General features: G+C 40.5%; 4 protein-coding genes and 2 non-coding genes across 6 annotated transcripts; 4 read left to right on the forward strand and 2 right to left on the reverse strand.

Annotated features, from left to right (window-relative positions):
* The first annotated feature begins 13 nt into the window (after positions 1-13).
* LOC132789789 (F-box/SPRY domain-containing protein 1) lies at positions 14-1745 on the forward strand. Its single transcript, XM_060798052.1, is given in 4 exon segments — positions 14-538; positions 614-656; positions 658-979; positions 1037-1745. Coding segments are annotated over 4 exon segments (759 nt in total). The 5' UTR covers positions 14-239; the 3' UTR covers positions 1132-1745.
* Positions 1737-1808, forward strand: Trnaw-cca (transfer RNA tryptophan (anticodon CCA)). The gene has a single exon. It is a non-coding gene; the product is annotated as a tRNA-Trp (tRNA).
* Positions 1809-2543: 735 nt separating this feature from the next.
* Positions 2544-5719, reverse strand: LOC132789788 (GTP cyclohydrolase 1). Its single transcript, XM_060798051.1, is given in 6 exon segments — positions 2544-2698; positions 2957-3073; positions 3138-3303; positions 4567-4776; positions 5197-5482; positions 5484-5719. Coding segments are annotated over 6 exon segments (990 nt in total). The 5' UTR covers positions 5565-5719; the 3' UTR covers positions 2544-2568.
* On the forward strand, positions 2853-2923 carry Trnag-gcc (transfer RNA glycine (anticodon GCC)). Its single transcript has one exon. It is a non-coding gene; the product is annotated as a tRNA-Gly (tRNA).
* A 914-nt stretch (positions 5720-6633) lies between the features above and the next one.
* Positions 6634-7548, forward strand: LOC132789790 (uncharacterized). Its single transcript, XM_060798053.1, has 2 exons — positions 6634-7042; positions 7109-7548. The coding sequence occupies exons 1-2, from the start codon at positions 6716-6718 to the stop codon at positions 7424-7426; spliced, it is 645 nt and encodes a 214-aa protein (XP_060654036.1). The 5' UTR covers positions 6634-6715; the 3' UTR covers positions 7427-7548.
* A 4421-nt stretch (positions 7549-11969) lies between these two features.
* Positions 11970-15177, reverse strand: LOC132794326 (general transcription and DNA repair factor IIH helicase subunit XPD). The gene is made up of 8 exons (XM_060804712.1): positions 14931-15177; positions 14410-14867; positions 14225-14355; positions 13948-14168; positions 13511-13892; positions 13167-13448; positions 12828-13106; positions 11970-12729 (listed from the first exon to the last, which is right to left on the reverse strand). The coding sequence occupies exons 1-8, from the start codon at positions 14933-14935 to the stop codon at positions 12178-12180; spliced, it is 2310 nt and encodes a 769-aa protein (XP_060660695.1). The 5' UTR covers positions 14936-15177; the 3' UTR covers positions 11970-12177.
* Positions 15178-15276: the final 99 nt, after the last annotated feature.

A 15276-nucleotide genomic window follows, 5' to 3' on the forward strand; every position in this document is an offset into this window, starting at 1 on the left:
GATACGATAATGTCATCGATGTTTCACAACCTTCACTGTGCTGTTTTTGCCAAATAGTATCGTATAAAACATATGAATTCATAATATAAAATGACAAAACAGGTATTTAATTACACCCTCTGTGAAAAGTTAATGCCAATATAGGAAATTAAAAGCAGCTTAAAGCCTTCAGTCACACATATTGCCTGCTGAGTTCTGTGTAGCGCCACGATTTTAAGCGTTAAAACTACAACAACAAAATGGTCGACCCGCTGTGCAATTACAATGTATTAGAGTCAATATTCTCATATCTAGAGCTTAATGACTTGAGTCGATGTTCGCAAGTTTGTAAAAGTTGGTATCACTTCCTCAACGATGAGAATAGCGATGTATGGCGATGGCACTGTCTACGCAAACTGCCCAAGGAGTCGGTAAAGTCTGAGCTCCTTTCATCGGTGTCCACATACAAGACGAAACTGCGAGCCTATCTGCATGCATGGAGTCCCAACGATTGCTCACGCAATGTCTACATTAAGCCCAATGGATTTACTTTGCATCGGTATGTATAATATGCATTTTGTTGTCATTCTTTTTTTTTGATTATAACCCTTGGTTACCGTTGGTTCCATAAAAGCAATCCAGTGGCACAAAGTACGGATGCGGCGCGGGGTAAAATTGGGATTCCGACAAGGGCGACATGCTTGGGAAGTGATTTGGGAGGGACCACTAGGCACAGTAGCTGTCATTGGCATTTCCACCAAGGAGGCGTTATTGCAGTGCCATGGCTATGTGGCGTTACTAGGCTCCGATGATCAAAGCTGGGGCTGGAACCTGGTTGAGAACCATCTGTTGCACAACGGCGATATGCAGGGCAGTTACCCGCTTTTAAATAATGCACCCAAATATCAGGTTGGCGAACGCATTCGCGTCATACTTGACTGCGATGATAATACTCTATCGTTTGAGAAGAACTACGAGTTTCTGGGCGTAGCGTTTAGAGGTAAGATACAATGCAGAGTGATAGACAGAGAATATGTGTTAATGCATTCACTTGCAGGCTTGCCAGACAAGAAGCTTTATCCTACGGTATCTGCTGTCTATGGTAATACTGAGGTGTCAATGGTCTATTTGGGCACACCATTGGATGGTTAACTATTAGAGCACAGATGCAGCCTTAATGCCGTACAATTTGTAAAATAAATGCAATTTATAAGTATACATCTATATATATTATTCATTTAGATTTTCCCTTCTCAGTTCTAAGATTGTGCAACACATACACACACTTACACATTAACATTCCAATCGATCTAGTTTCTAGTTTTCTTTTGTACAAAAAATGTATGCATTTTGTTGATTTTATATACGCCAAAGTTAAAATCACAGCTATTTGTTCGATGTACTAATTAAGTTTAATTGTACGAAACAAATAAATAAGTAGTTGTAATTTCATACAATGAACTGCTTAAAATAGGAACTAAACATTTCTTTAACCACTTTTTACAAATGTTTCCATTGCAAATACACAAACATTCCATAAATAATTACGCATATTTAAATTCTGGTAACTTGAGAGATTCATTACTCCTTTTTCTATAACATTTTATTTGTTAAGAATAACCAAAAAAGTAAGCTTCATCTTACTCGCTTTGGTGCTGTATATTTTGAGCTGTATCTAGCAACAAGGACGATTCCGTCGATATGCGAAGAGGGTTGCTTTTGTCATTTATAGAACATTTGGTTAACCATCCTGCAAGGACTCCGTGGCGCAACGGTAGCGCGTCTGACTCCAGATCAGAAGGTTGCGTGTTCGATTCACGTCGGGGTCACAGTTACAAGTTGAATAACTTTTTTCCTTGCTATTCTGCAGAACATTAAGTATTTTTTTTTTTGATACATTAAAAAATTGAAATCTTTTTGTTTACATTTTGATTGTACCATATTCTGTAAAATATATTTATATTTATGTGCTAAAAATCATTATTTATTTTTAATTAAAACACAATTGCCTTCAACAATATTTAAATATTTATTTTTATTGTATACATAGCAGTTTTCTAATTAGTGCAAGAAACAACATTTGTATAACGACGAGCATTTGTTTTTGTTTTCAATTTTAAAATATACATTATGTTTTGAATCCTGATATAATTAAAATATTTGTTTTGTAAGCATATATTAAGTATATTGTATATAACAACAAGCATTTTGAACGATTCGATTTGATAACTAATTTTGTTTTTATAAGTACAAACATATTAACATATGGTTATTTTTATGTATATTCGTAGTATTCGTTTTATTTTAAGCCTAATTGTAAATTCCCTAAACGGTTTGCAATGATGTTTGTCTCATTAGTTGTTCCCTTAGTTCGTATTTATGTATATATATAAAAATATTATATATTGTGTGTGCCATTATTTGCTTTGAATATGAACAAACGTAAGTATGTATATTAAACTACCGACACCAGAAATAGCGATGCTTTCGAATGTTTTTATATGGGGTTTTTCTCTTTTCTTTTTGCATATTTAGCTAAACGAAACTAAAATTTCAACAATTTATTAAACAAGTCAAAAAAGAATGCCTTTATTTGCTATTGACTAGGTTTAGGAACTCCTCGCGCGTCTTTGGATCATCGCGGAATACGCCCAGCATAGTCGAAGTGACAGTTTTGCTATTGATTTTCTGCACGCCACGCATTACCATGCACATGTGTCTGTAATTAATTAACAAAAAAAAAACCCAAACGAGATATATTAGTTTTTGTTTTTATGATAATAAGATTAGAGCAATGAAATTGACAAAACTCCATTCGTTGCCAAACAATTTGTGCTAGCATAAAAGAAACTTTAGCTCATGTCTGAACGCAAGCATCGGTGGTTCAGTGGTAGAATGCTCGCCTGCCACGCGGGCGGCCCGGGTTCGATTCCCGGCCGATGCAAAATACTTTTTTTTTTTAATTTTTTCTACTTACACGCCCTCGACAACTACAGCGACTCCTGCTGGCTGCACTGCTTGTGTCACAGCGACGGCAATTTGCTTGGTCAATCGCTCTTGCACTTGCAAACGACGCGAGAAAATCTCCACAATGCTATGCAAGTAGACGAAAATTATTTAACAACAATCGTTATATTATTATTTTTCATATCACTTACCGAGCCAGTTTGCTAAGTCCTAGAATCTTATTGCATGGCAAATATCCAATGGACACTTTGCCATAGAATGGCACCAAGTGATGTTCACACATGGAAAACATTTCAATATCCTTGACCACGACCATTTCATCATGATCCTCGTCGAAAACGGCACCGTTTAATACATCTGTATAAAAAGGGAAATTTATTAATGCTAATCTCTGACACACAGTGAGGCTCTTTGATTTATGTGTGTTTGTGGCACATTTGATGCTAGATTTATTTGCTCAATGAAATGCAGTGGCATAACTGAATCTTAAGTTGAAGTTTTCCACTTGACTATTAATGGACGTGTGTGTGTGAATGGCTGTGAATGTATGTGTATGCGTTTGTTAGCGCCACTTGTTGTTGGCCATTCTTTAAGAGCTTGAGCTTTCACTTCTTCAGCTTTAAATGCTCGCTGCTCTTGTGACTTTTGCACACTCCTCTCACACGAAGCTTCAAGTGCTACGCCCACTTGACGCCCACAGCAGAACTCTTTCTCCCCCTCTCTCTCTCTCTATCTTTATTTCGCTCGCTCTCTCTGTCTGCCTCCCCCATTTTACAGTCGGTTACGGTGTTAAAAGCTTAAGTGCGTTTCCTGGCAATTTACCAAGCAACAAAAATATTCAATGTCAACTCAGTTGAAGCTGTATTTCTTGTGAATTTAACGCAAGTCATGTTGTGTTTGGGGGATTCTGTCCATTAATTAAATATGCATGCGTGTATGAAACTAGCTAAGCCAAAATGTATTTATCGAGTTCGAGGCAAATTACTTTCGTTATCTTGTTGTTGTTACGACTGTTGGTCAATTTGAATGTGATTGTGACTTTGCGAGAATTTTATTTGTATTTTTTTTAATGAATCTTAGAACCTGATCTAGACTTAGAACCGGTCTGCATACTTGCAATACACTTAACAACAGAACAAAAATAAACCGCTAAGCTGAAACAACAGATCAGATAATACTTATTAGAATGGAGAAACCCTTCAGAACTGCTCGACTATATAACAAACATTGACCCAAAAGCTCAGTGCATTGCACTTAAAAGCTCTTGCTCGATCTGCGGTACGTCTAAGTGTAGCATTACTTAGTCTACCATATATAACGGATCAGCGATTATCATGCTCGCCCCCCCAAATAGACCTCAAGCTGACCGCAATTAGAGCAATGCACCCGGTAAGTGATTACCTCAATTTCGTGTATCTCTAACCGAAACCTGTGATTCATTGTCAAACTAAACTAGTTTGGAGTTGTTATGGGAAATGCCCCCCTTGGAAGCCCCCGATGCATGACGCATATATTGACAGGATGGATCGCTGACCTGTTTTGCTAATTGACAACAGCAGCAGAGACAACTTAACTGAACTCAACAGGTGTTAATTGATTGAGTGTGTGAGTGGAACTTACCCTCCAGATTCTGATCGTAGCCCTTGGTGAAGTACAGCATTGCCTTTGCGGCACGCTCCGGTGTCTTGATCAGACCCTGACGATCGGGATTCTCGCCGAGTCCGCCCAAGAGCAGGCGATAAGAGCGCGCCATATCGGGCAACAATGCCTCCCGCGTTGGCGGCTTGTGGTCCAGCTCCAAATCGTGATGGAAAGTGCAGTTCTCATGCCCTGTAATCAAAATAAAAAATATATATTTCGTATAATAATAAAACCAAACTATTCAGTGCGAGGCTCGACTATTAGCGATAAGCGGGCAACCCTGGCGTGACCCGAGCTCTCTAGCATTCGGGATGATTGAAAATAGTGAAAACATAAATAAGAAATAAAAAATAATAATACTGAAATCAAGTAGAATCTAAAATCGATTGGAATCAAATCGATTCCAAATCAAATCTCAATTGAACTGTTGACATCTTAAATGCTTCTGGTATCAGCTCCCGCTAACTAGACGACGCTTTCCCAAATGTCGGACGTCGGGTGTCGGGCGCCGTTAATTGCCGATTGGCGGGGGCACTAGACTAATTAAAATTGGGGTTACATGTGTTCAACCTAAAGATGCACAACCCTATGCCGCCTTCACACCACTACCTGGCGTCGTCGATGTGCGAGGTGTCATTGGTGTTATCGGTTGTGTACCATCGTTTTCCACAATGCTCGAGTTGCTCTTCAGTATCAGCCTAGGTCGCACCGGACCACTGGGAGCAACTTCATCACCTCCAGCTGCAGTTGTGCCTGTTGCTGTTGCTTGGGACTGTGCTTTGGCCTGTTGCTGCCGAACCGTTGGCCACATCATCGTTGGCTGCTGCCAGCGAGGAGGTGCCCGAGGTGCTACTTGTTGAGCAGACGCTGTTGTTGCGACCACGCGACAGGATGTGAGCTTGTGGGAAATTCGTATCATCGATGGCATCGTTCAGTTCGCTGGCGCTCATCTCGGAGAGTTGTCGTGTGAAACTCATTATGACTGTTTAACTTTGTTTGTTTGTTTTGCCAAAAATTATAAATACACAAAATTGAATTGAAAACAATACGAAGACGTTTTTTTTTTTGATTTGGTTTTGTTTTTGCTTTTAAGTTTGCAGCGTGTTTGCGTTATGAAATGCTGGGGGCAACTGACTGACGCTTTGGCTCAGCGTTGCTAATAAGAACTTCAAGCAAAGCTTTGAGCGAGCTTTCGTGCAGCACACGAACACAAGACGACCAAGCGAACGACGTACAAACAAATTCGTTTGCGGCTTTTGCGCATGCCTACAGTTTGGTAGCTCCAGTGCTTGCAAAACTGTGCCATTGCGGCTTGGGCTTTCGAACTTGTTGCTGATTGTGGGCGGCGTTTGAGGGGCGGGTGGCAGGTGTGGTTGTGTGTGACTGTTTGTGGCGCCAACTCGAAACTCTGGTCAAGGTTAGTTCTTTGTTTATACCCGTTAGGCATGGGCTAAAAGGGTATCATAACTTCGTTGAAGAGCAGACAACTGAAACTGTTGAAGTTATTACATGTTGTATATTTTTAAAAATCTGTCTAAATCCTTCAAATTTGAGGGCAATAACAAAGCGGAGAGAGCTCTAGTGCAAGATAGCCAAAAAATAATTTTATAAGGCTAAAACTAGGCAAATTAAATGGCTAATGTTGAAAGAGACAATTGAATTCGATATATTCTATAGAGGGAAAAAAACAGATAAAGTACTACTCAAACCGATCTGTCTAAAGCAAGACATAGTAAATTGCTAACATAGTTAGAGACAATTCGAATTCTACTAAATAAATATCCGTTCTTAACAATCTACTTAGAGCGCTAAGATTATAAGAGCTAGAAAAACTAAATTACACTAAACAACAAAGCGCATAGGTTTAGAAAATTGCTAATATGTAAATATAAAAATCTGTAGCGGGTATCTCAGCGTCGCGTACACTCAACGGCAGCTTTCTAACTTGTTCTTTGACTGATGTTTGTTTTTCGATTTAAACAGTTTCAGTTCTCTGTTCTCAGTGCTCTCTGTTTACCCCAGCGCCAGCACTCAACAGTAACTTGAAAGTCATTCAAATAGCACTCAGTACACAACCGAGCACAACCGCCCCGCACTGACAAAATTCCAAAACATTTCCTTTTCCAGCATGGCTCATCGCATTAAGCTCCGCTGTGACGACTTTGATGTCATTGGCGCCGTGCCACGCGACTTGTCGGTGATTAAGAATTTCCTGAAACGGGATTGTGCCGTGAAGCGACTGATCGACATCGAGGAAGACTTTCTGCGACAATGCCAAGAGCGAAGCGAAGCTTACAAAAATACCGCCCAGGATAAAAAGAAGAATAGCAACGGTGGCAATCAGGCAACGCCACCGCCACCAGATCCCTGTGCCAGCTCAACGCCAGGGGCAGATCAAAATATCGATTTTTGTGATCCTTGTCGACGCTTGAAGACTTCTGTGGTGCTAGAAGAGGTTCGTCATCTTCGATATTTCTGCTGTTGCTCATTCTAACTTTCATCCTAACCCTCATCTCTACAGCTGACAAAACCTGCTACCACCAACCCAGTCTACAACCGTGGCCCACCGCCCTACTTCGATGAGGAGACTGTCATGGATAGCTCGCAGCCCATCAAGTTTCGCTTCCGGAGGAAGGCGAATAGCTGCGACTTTGAGCGTACCTCGAAATTGCCCTGCACTCCGACTCAGAACACCAACGTTATGGTTCTGACCAACTGTGCGGATGTGATGGTCTGGCCCAGTCAGCAGGTGGCCCAAATGAATCGTGTACCAGTTACTCTATTATCAGGATCTGGCGATCTCACCGAGTACATGCTGGAGGAGGAGACAATCATGTAGATAAATTGAAAAGCTTTCGCAGTTTTGGAATTTTCTATGATGCAAAGGGTTGGATGCCTAAAACCCTTAACTAAGTCTGCATAAATATTGCTAGAGTTGAATAAAAATAATAGTTTATTAGATGGGAAGCCTCTGAAAAACTTCCCATACCCAACGCCAACTTCTGAAACTTGTGTGGCTTTTGGCATTCCATTTGCTTCGCTTAGAATGATGTCGAAAGTCCGGGGGACATGTCAATGAACCCAAAGTCATCGCGTCTAGTCAATTTATGCATCCCGAATCTCTCGGCATGCTAATCTCATCGAACTTTGTATGCGATTTCAAATGGAATGATTTGATTTTCGTTTTAGGATTGCCTTCAGTGAGCGTTTGATACTGCGACATAGCTCTAGCTCAAGCTCAGTTATTCAACATATACAATTACTGGTAAAAAAAAAAGTACAGCATGAAAGTAAGGTCACCTTCGATAAGCCGAAGATCAAATGCCCTTGCCGTTTCCTTTTTTATTAAGATATACTAAATATAACTTGAATTTGTTGGAATTGAAAGCAACTCATACAAATTATAAATATGGATTTTGAAATAAACATTATCGAAAAATGAATTTAATATAAGATTAATAAGCAAGTATAGAATAATTGTTTTTAAATTGGATACTTTGAAAATTATATATTTCATTATTACTCCCAATTATTTTTTAATGCTTTCACAGTTATTTAATTAAGATAAAATATTTGTAATACCTAAAATTGTTTTTTTTTTCATCAGGGCATAAGAGTGTAAATTTGCTTTATGAAGCACCCGAGTTGCATATAAAATGACAAAATTGGAATGCCCTCTACCCTGTAATTAATATGAATAAACTGTTAACAGCCAGCTGCAGATGAGATCGACATTAGATTTGCCTAGATTGTATAAAAGTACAGTACAGTGTTGCCTCAATGCAAGGCCCCTTTAATATATCATAAGCATAGTCATTTAGTGAACTATTTGTATTGCGAATTAATCTATGAGTATCCGCAATAAATGCCACAAATAAGTGCATTATATGATTACAACTGGACTGAGGGGGCGACACGGGGGTCAGGCCAACCTGTTGGCAAATATCGTCAGCATGCAATGCAATGCAATTAAGTAAGGTAAGTCATCATTAACATTTTTCACAGGGCAGGTGTGTGTCTATGGTTTTTTTTTTATTATTCTCTTTGAAACAATTACGCATTACAGAATTCTACGAAGAATGAATCGCCAACTACAATCTGATTTTAGATAAGATTTTGAAGGAAGAATTTCTAGACTCCAAAAGCGAAATACGAAGAACGAGAACTTAATAACTTTGAATTCGCAAGTGGCAAGTTCTTGACGTTGTCTTGGCTACTTCGATGGATTTTTTATTGACCGCGATCGCTCAAATGTGAAGCATGAAAGAAATAGAGATAGAAACTGACTCAAACCGAAATCAAAAATCGAAAAAAAAATCAAAATGAAAACCGACAAATCTAAACCGTTTTAAACGGCAGCTTGTTACTGTGGTTGTTGTTGGTGGTACTCACAGCAGAGCGTCCAATTAAACGATTTTAACCTTCAAAAAGTAGTACAGGTCTAGCCTCGGGCCGCACTCCCGCCTCGCCGCTGCCAAATACCGGATTCATTGACGAGACGAGAGGAGTTTAATGCTCAAATACTACTTGTACAAATTGTCCAAAGCCAAAAAAGCTCATATACCCATAACGCTCTCGTTACGTTGAATCTGCCGATCTGCATTAAGCCAAACCAAGCCAAGCCAAGTCAAGCAATACTTTCAATGTCAATGTCAATAAGTCGATTACCATTATGTCCGTCTCTATTTTTATGTCTTTTTTTAATTTTATTTTGATATGCCATTGTGTGGTTATCGTTCTATATATGCTTTGAGACGGTTGTTTCGGCAGAAATTTGAGTTTTCATATTGCGGTTTATGTGCATATTGGCCAGCTCTTTATTCGCCGGAAATCAGAGCTATACCTAGAGGGTTAATAGGCGAATCTGAGTCAAGCTGTGTGATGAAATGCGCTAAGATTGTTGCATTAAAACGTGTTCAGGTTTAATGTTACCACATACATGAATATAAAACTAAACTATGTGACGTCTTGCAATTGTAAATATCTACAGCAAATATTAATGATTTTTGAGGGACTTTTGTTACAGATAATCAGAAAGAGATTTAAGTGCGAGAGCATGTGAATCATGCATGAGTCAAATTATTGTACATTCCCTTTATTCTTGACACGAGCACGCAGCTTATGCAAGCCTGCTGTGATCACTCAGCGAACAGAATTTTCCTGCTGATATACTACGTACAAATTTGTAGCTGCCAGCCTGCGATAAGAATCCCTTTTTCTCTTAAACGCACTTATAGCAGGCAGCTTTATTTAGTGATCACAATTCCTTAACCATAGCAATGACCTTTTAGGTAAGCTTACGATTCAGGAAGCAGGAAGACATTGCATTGCACAATCCTTTCCAGATGAATTTACATGAGTCATTGTCGCACTTACCGTTTCCGTTGCCCATGTTCAGCATTTCCAGTTTCAACTGTTGACTACTTTTGGCAGGAACGACGGCGCCAGCGCTGGCGACAGCTTTAGCTGACGCCGTCGCTGTCGCAGCGGCTGCTGCTGCCGTTGGCACGATCGCGGCAGCATCCATGGCGACGCTGGCAGCATCCGTAGCGATGTCGCCATTTTGAGTGCTGCCATTTTGTTCATTAGCTTGAGGTTTCATTTTGTTGAATTTAATTTAATTTAACAGGATACAAGTACGAATTATTAGTTTATGTGGATTAAATTTGGTTTACTAGCGCGTATAATCAATGCTAAACTAAAAGACTAAATAACGTGCGAATTAACTATTATTTATAGGCTGTACACAATTTGTTTTGTAAAATTGTTACTTTTACTGCTTATGCATTTATTTATTTAAGTTTTATTGGTTGAACGTTAATGCGCGCGCGTTCCGCTTTTATTTGCTTCACCCGACTAAACGGCCAGAGATTTAGTTGTAACCTTTTTATTATGAAAAATCGAAAGTTCTTGTTCAACGAGAGACACAACTGTTGACGTCGACGTCGCTGCTAGCGTCGCTGACAGCGTCGTGTTTGCGGTCGCTTGCCTTTTAACGTTGATGTTGTTGTTGTGACAGTAAGTTATCGCTAAAGCGAACCAGTAAACTGAAATGTTCTATTGTAATTGTACGCAATTACAATCGCTGTCGTGACTATGAAGTAATAAAATAATGTTTTTTTATTATAATATAATTGACTGTTTACTTGATTTATAGTTATTAAATTAACTACATTATAAATGTGATTTTGAGCTCGATACTTATTGTATTGAATGGACAGCATTCGTTTTAGCGCTATTGTACTGTAATTGTATTCGGTTACTTTTTGCTTACTTGTTGCTCTCTGAGCACTGGCCGTGGCCGTTAGTTATGTACACATACATATATTCAACTCTTCATACATATATATGTACATGTTTGTATGGATATGTACGGTAAGATTGCAAAGCTTTTGCGCTATACACTCTCTTTTTCTCCCTCTCACTCACACACACTCCATTCAACCTCTCTGCTTCTCGCGGCTTTTGCGCACGCTCACGCTCTACGAGGACGAGACTACAGGAAATTAGCAGGTGAAGCTGCTGCTCATCGTTATAAAGTAGCTCGAAAATCATCTTAAAAATTCGTACGTAATTAATTGATTAATTACACAAACACAATCGTTTAAATGAACAAGATGCTGTCGCTAACATTATGATCAAAATAAGTGCATAATATGTGCTTATTGGTGATAACCTATGTTCGCATCATTAAGATTTGGCGTCAGCCGCCATAAATATTCATAGACAGCATTGCTTTTTTATTGGCTTTCAGGTTAAATGATTTTTGCAATCATATGTACGGTCATCACGGTTCACCCATTTAATTACATTATTTAGGATTAGATTTAATTTACGACACATCAAGACGAGCCTGCATATATGTACATATATGCCTTACAAATATGCAACGGAAGAAAACGTTCTAAGTCGATTAATCTATGCCGACAATACCAAACATTTTATTATCGATAACAAGAACTTTTGACCGTTAATTCATATATTAGATCTACTAAATTGGCGATATTTTTTGAAAATACTATTTACACAGTTTCAAATATTAATCTAGCTTTTCACAATATTTATACATATGTTAAAATTTGCAAATTCATGTCGCCAACTACAACGATTGCTCCGTGCTATATGGGGAAATTCTGTGTTTATCGATAGGAAAATTTCCTACATTCAGTTAGGTGCTGTTGGTGAACGCGCCCATTTGATTTAGCCCGCCTTGAACGTATGGCCAAAGCAACTGAGTCATTTTGCAGGGGGAATGAGTAAACCGCTAAATTATAAATAATATTAATTAACAGTTAATAAGGCATTTACGTCAGTTTTTTGCCTGCCTGCTTGCCAAAGCCAAATGATAATAACAACAAACGAGCCAAAATGTTTGAACTTTTCAATTTGTTGTTGCTGCTCCGTTTAATGGCATTCAATGCCATTAGCTGGCAACAAAATCGCTTTTTATTGTAATTATTCTCATACAGACGCTGTCGAAAATCAAGAAAAAAATCCCAAAAAACATAAACATTGCGGAAGGAAGCCGGCGACAGTCTCGATTTTGAAGCCGGTTTTGCTGCACCACGCGATCTCCGATCTGCGATCTGTTTACAACTCCTGGACCTCACCTCCGACACCTTGTTTACCCTGTGCCTGCCGTTCCAGTTTCTCCTGCTCCATGCTCTCCAGCTGCGCCAGCGTCAACAGTGATATGCCCAGCTGATCCTCACGTGAAAACGGTTGTGCCATGCGTCGCAGCCAGCGACGTGCCAATTGCACCGCCTCCTCAGTGCTTAGATTGCAAAAGCTGTCAACCAGATGCTCCTGAATCCATTTGGGAAGGCGGGAGCGTTTGTCCTGGCGTGAGAAGCGTTTATCGGCAAAGATCATGATGCCGTAGTCGGTTTTGCCACGCAGAGCACGACCCACGCATTGGGCAGCATGCCGCATGGCGTCAAAGGTCAAAAAGTCATTCTCGCGTATCTGAAACTGATCGCGCAGGTAGTCGAGACGCGCCTTGAGAATGCGCGACTGCGTGTAAACATAGGGTATGCCGAACATGAGCACCGCGCGACCATAATGATGATCGAAATCCACACCTTCGGAGACCTTGCCACGCGCCACAGCCAACAAGACGGCGCCGCGACCGCAATCACAAGCCTAGAAACGAAGATTGAGATCGAGAGCGAGATCATTCATGAATGTGTGTCAAGACAAGAAGCCATATATTGCATCAGTTGTTGCTATGGGTCGCTCACCTTAACATAGTTCATCAGCGCATAGCTTGTCTCTGCATTGTCCTGCGTTTCTATGAACAGCAGCTTATAACGTAACAGTGTATCCACAATTCCTTGATCATACCACGAAGCCACCACCGACTCCAAGTACAAGTAGGATGTGAAGAAGCACACAATGCCATCGGGTACGGTTTTGGCCACCTCCACTAACAGTTGGCCATAGTTACGAATGACAGCGGTGTCCTCGCGCGTCTCAAATTTGGATGAAATGGACACCTGATCGTTGCCCTTCGATACAATCTGGAATGTGCAGGCCAAAGATTAGTTTGCACGCTAAGCAATGAATTTTGCTAATCATACCATTGGCAACAAACATGGACGCGCCAGCGTCATGGTAAAGCTGCTCATTACAACCGGATCAAAGTCGAGAATCTTGGGATACATGTCCATGGGCGACAGCGTTCCCGAAGTGATTACCACTGTTTGGAAGCGCGTAAACACTGGCGACATGGCAATTGAGGAATCCAAGCAGCTAAAGTGCATTATGGGATTGGAAACTGTTGGCGTTTTGTCATCAAAGGGCTCTATGATGATGGTGAAACCTTTGGTGTACGTGGAAACCAATGTGGCAAAGTGTGTGATCTACAAATCAAGTGAATCAAATAATTAAATCGGTTCGTTATGGAGCACATGAGCTAACTTGCCAGCGTGAGAGCACCATACTCTGTCATGTCGGTGATTTCAAGTGTGCGCAGCAGACTTGACAAGCGTTCGGCACAGAAGCGCAACGGCTTCCGCTCTATGCATATTTTGGAGGAGACATCCTTGAGGAAACCGGCTGGTGACTCTTGCACCACATGATGGACACGTAAACGCGTTTTGATGTACTCGATGAAGCGTCGCAAAAAGCTGAGAAAATGATCCGCATTGCGTATGTTGCCGGGCACCACTTCGGTTAGCACATCGGTGGGAAGCACAGGATTGGCCAGAATCATGTCCGTGTCGCGCTGCACGCTGGCATCCTTCAGTCCCTGTACCATGCGCTGGTACTCCTCATTCAGTCGATTGGTGTCCTCATCACGCATGCTGAAGGTAATAATTATGATTAGAAACATACAATTGAAATATTAGTTGCACTTACTCTTGCACCAATTTTGTTAGCTGATTGAGCGCATTGGTGCTGCGCTCTACTGTGCGTCTGTTGATCTTGACGCTCATGGAATCAATGCAGACATTATCAATATTGTGAGCTTCATCGAATACCACGCAGGATTCACGACTCATCTCTTTGGACACGACCTGTGCTATCTTTGGATCCAGCAGATAATGATAGCTGTAGACCACAATGTGTGCATGGGCAATCTGTATAGAGCAAGTGTGTTTTTATTAAGTTGAACTAACTATTTGCATCGACTTACAGCGTAGCGTGCCGTGAAATATGGACACCAATTCCTAGAGCGCCCATATTCCTTCAGATCATCGATACTGTATATGCCAACGGGGAGCGTCGATTCCTTGCCCTCCAGCGTGAAGCCCTCGTAGTACTGACCTATAAGAATGATGCTGAATAGCAACATAAACCTAATCGGCTTTCACAACTTACAAATAGGAATCTCTGCATCCATTTCATGGCGCTCTCGTATGTAACTGGCGGTCAACCCATAGCATTTGCCATCCACAGCCTTGCCCTCGCGCTCCTTGCTCACCTCCGGATGTATGCACATATTCTTTCGCGAGCTGAGCACCAATCCCGTCATCTCCGGTTGAACGGACGCATGACGTTCATAATACACCATTAAATTTTGCAATTCGGCAATAACTTTCTCAATTTCTGGCACTGTACGTGAGCAGTAGATGAGTTTGCGTATTCGATCCGGATACTCTACCATGTATGCAACAATAAGGGAGAGCAACGTTGCTGTTTTTCCCGTGCCCGAGGGCATTTCCAGCAAACAATGTCCTTTGGCGTCCAGACTGCGTTTGAGCTCCAGCATATAAGCATATTGCTCCGGGTAGATGTATTCATAGGGGAAATAGACAAGCAGCCCATCAACGCTGAGCCTTAAAACGTAAAAGTACAAATAGATAAGTTATAAGAGTAATTTAAATGTATAATTTGTTTACTTCATTTTTATGCAGGAACTTCCTCGCGGTTTTTTGTGAGATTTAATCAAGCCTGAGACTAAACACTCCAGCTGCACTTAAATAGCCTCGTTAACTTATTCAATTAAAACATACACTTGTTGCATATGCAGCTGTTTCTAATTTATTTATTAATAGCATTAAATTAAGGAGATAAATATGCAGGCGACTTATTTCGTTTGTTTATTTAATTTGATTAGAGGTGCACAGGCATCGATGGCACTATTGCAATATAAAACGATGGTCACATTGTTGTGCATACCGGCAAAAAAGACCACAATCGATAACCGATATCTGTTGAGCACGCTCAAGAACACTTTCCGTAGTA

This window comes from Drosophila nasuta, chromosome 3 (assembly GCF_023558535.2).
Source record: "Drosophila nasuta strain 15112-1781.00 chromosome 3, ASM2355853v1, whole genome shotgun sequence".
NCBI lineage: Eukaryota > Metazoa > Arthropoda > Insecta > Diptera > Drosophilidae > Drosophila > Drosophila nasuta.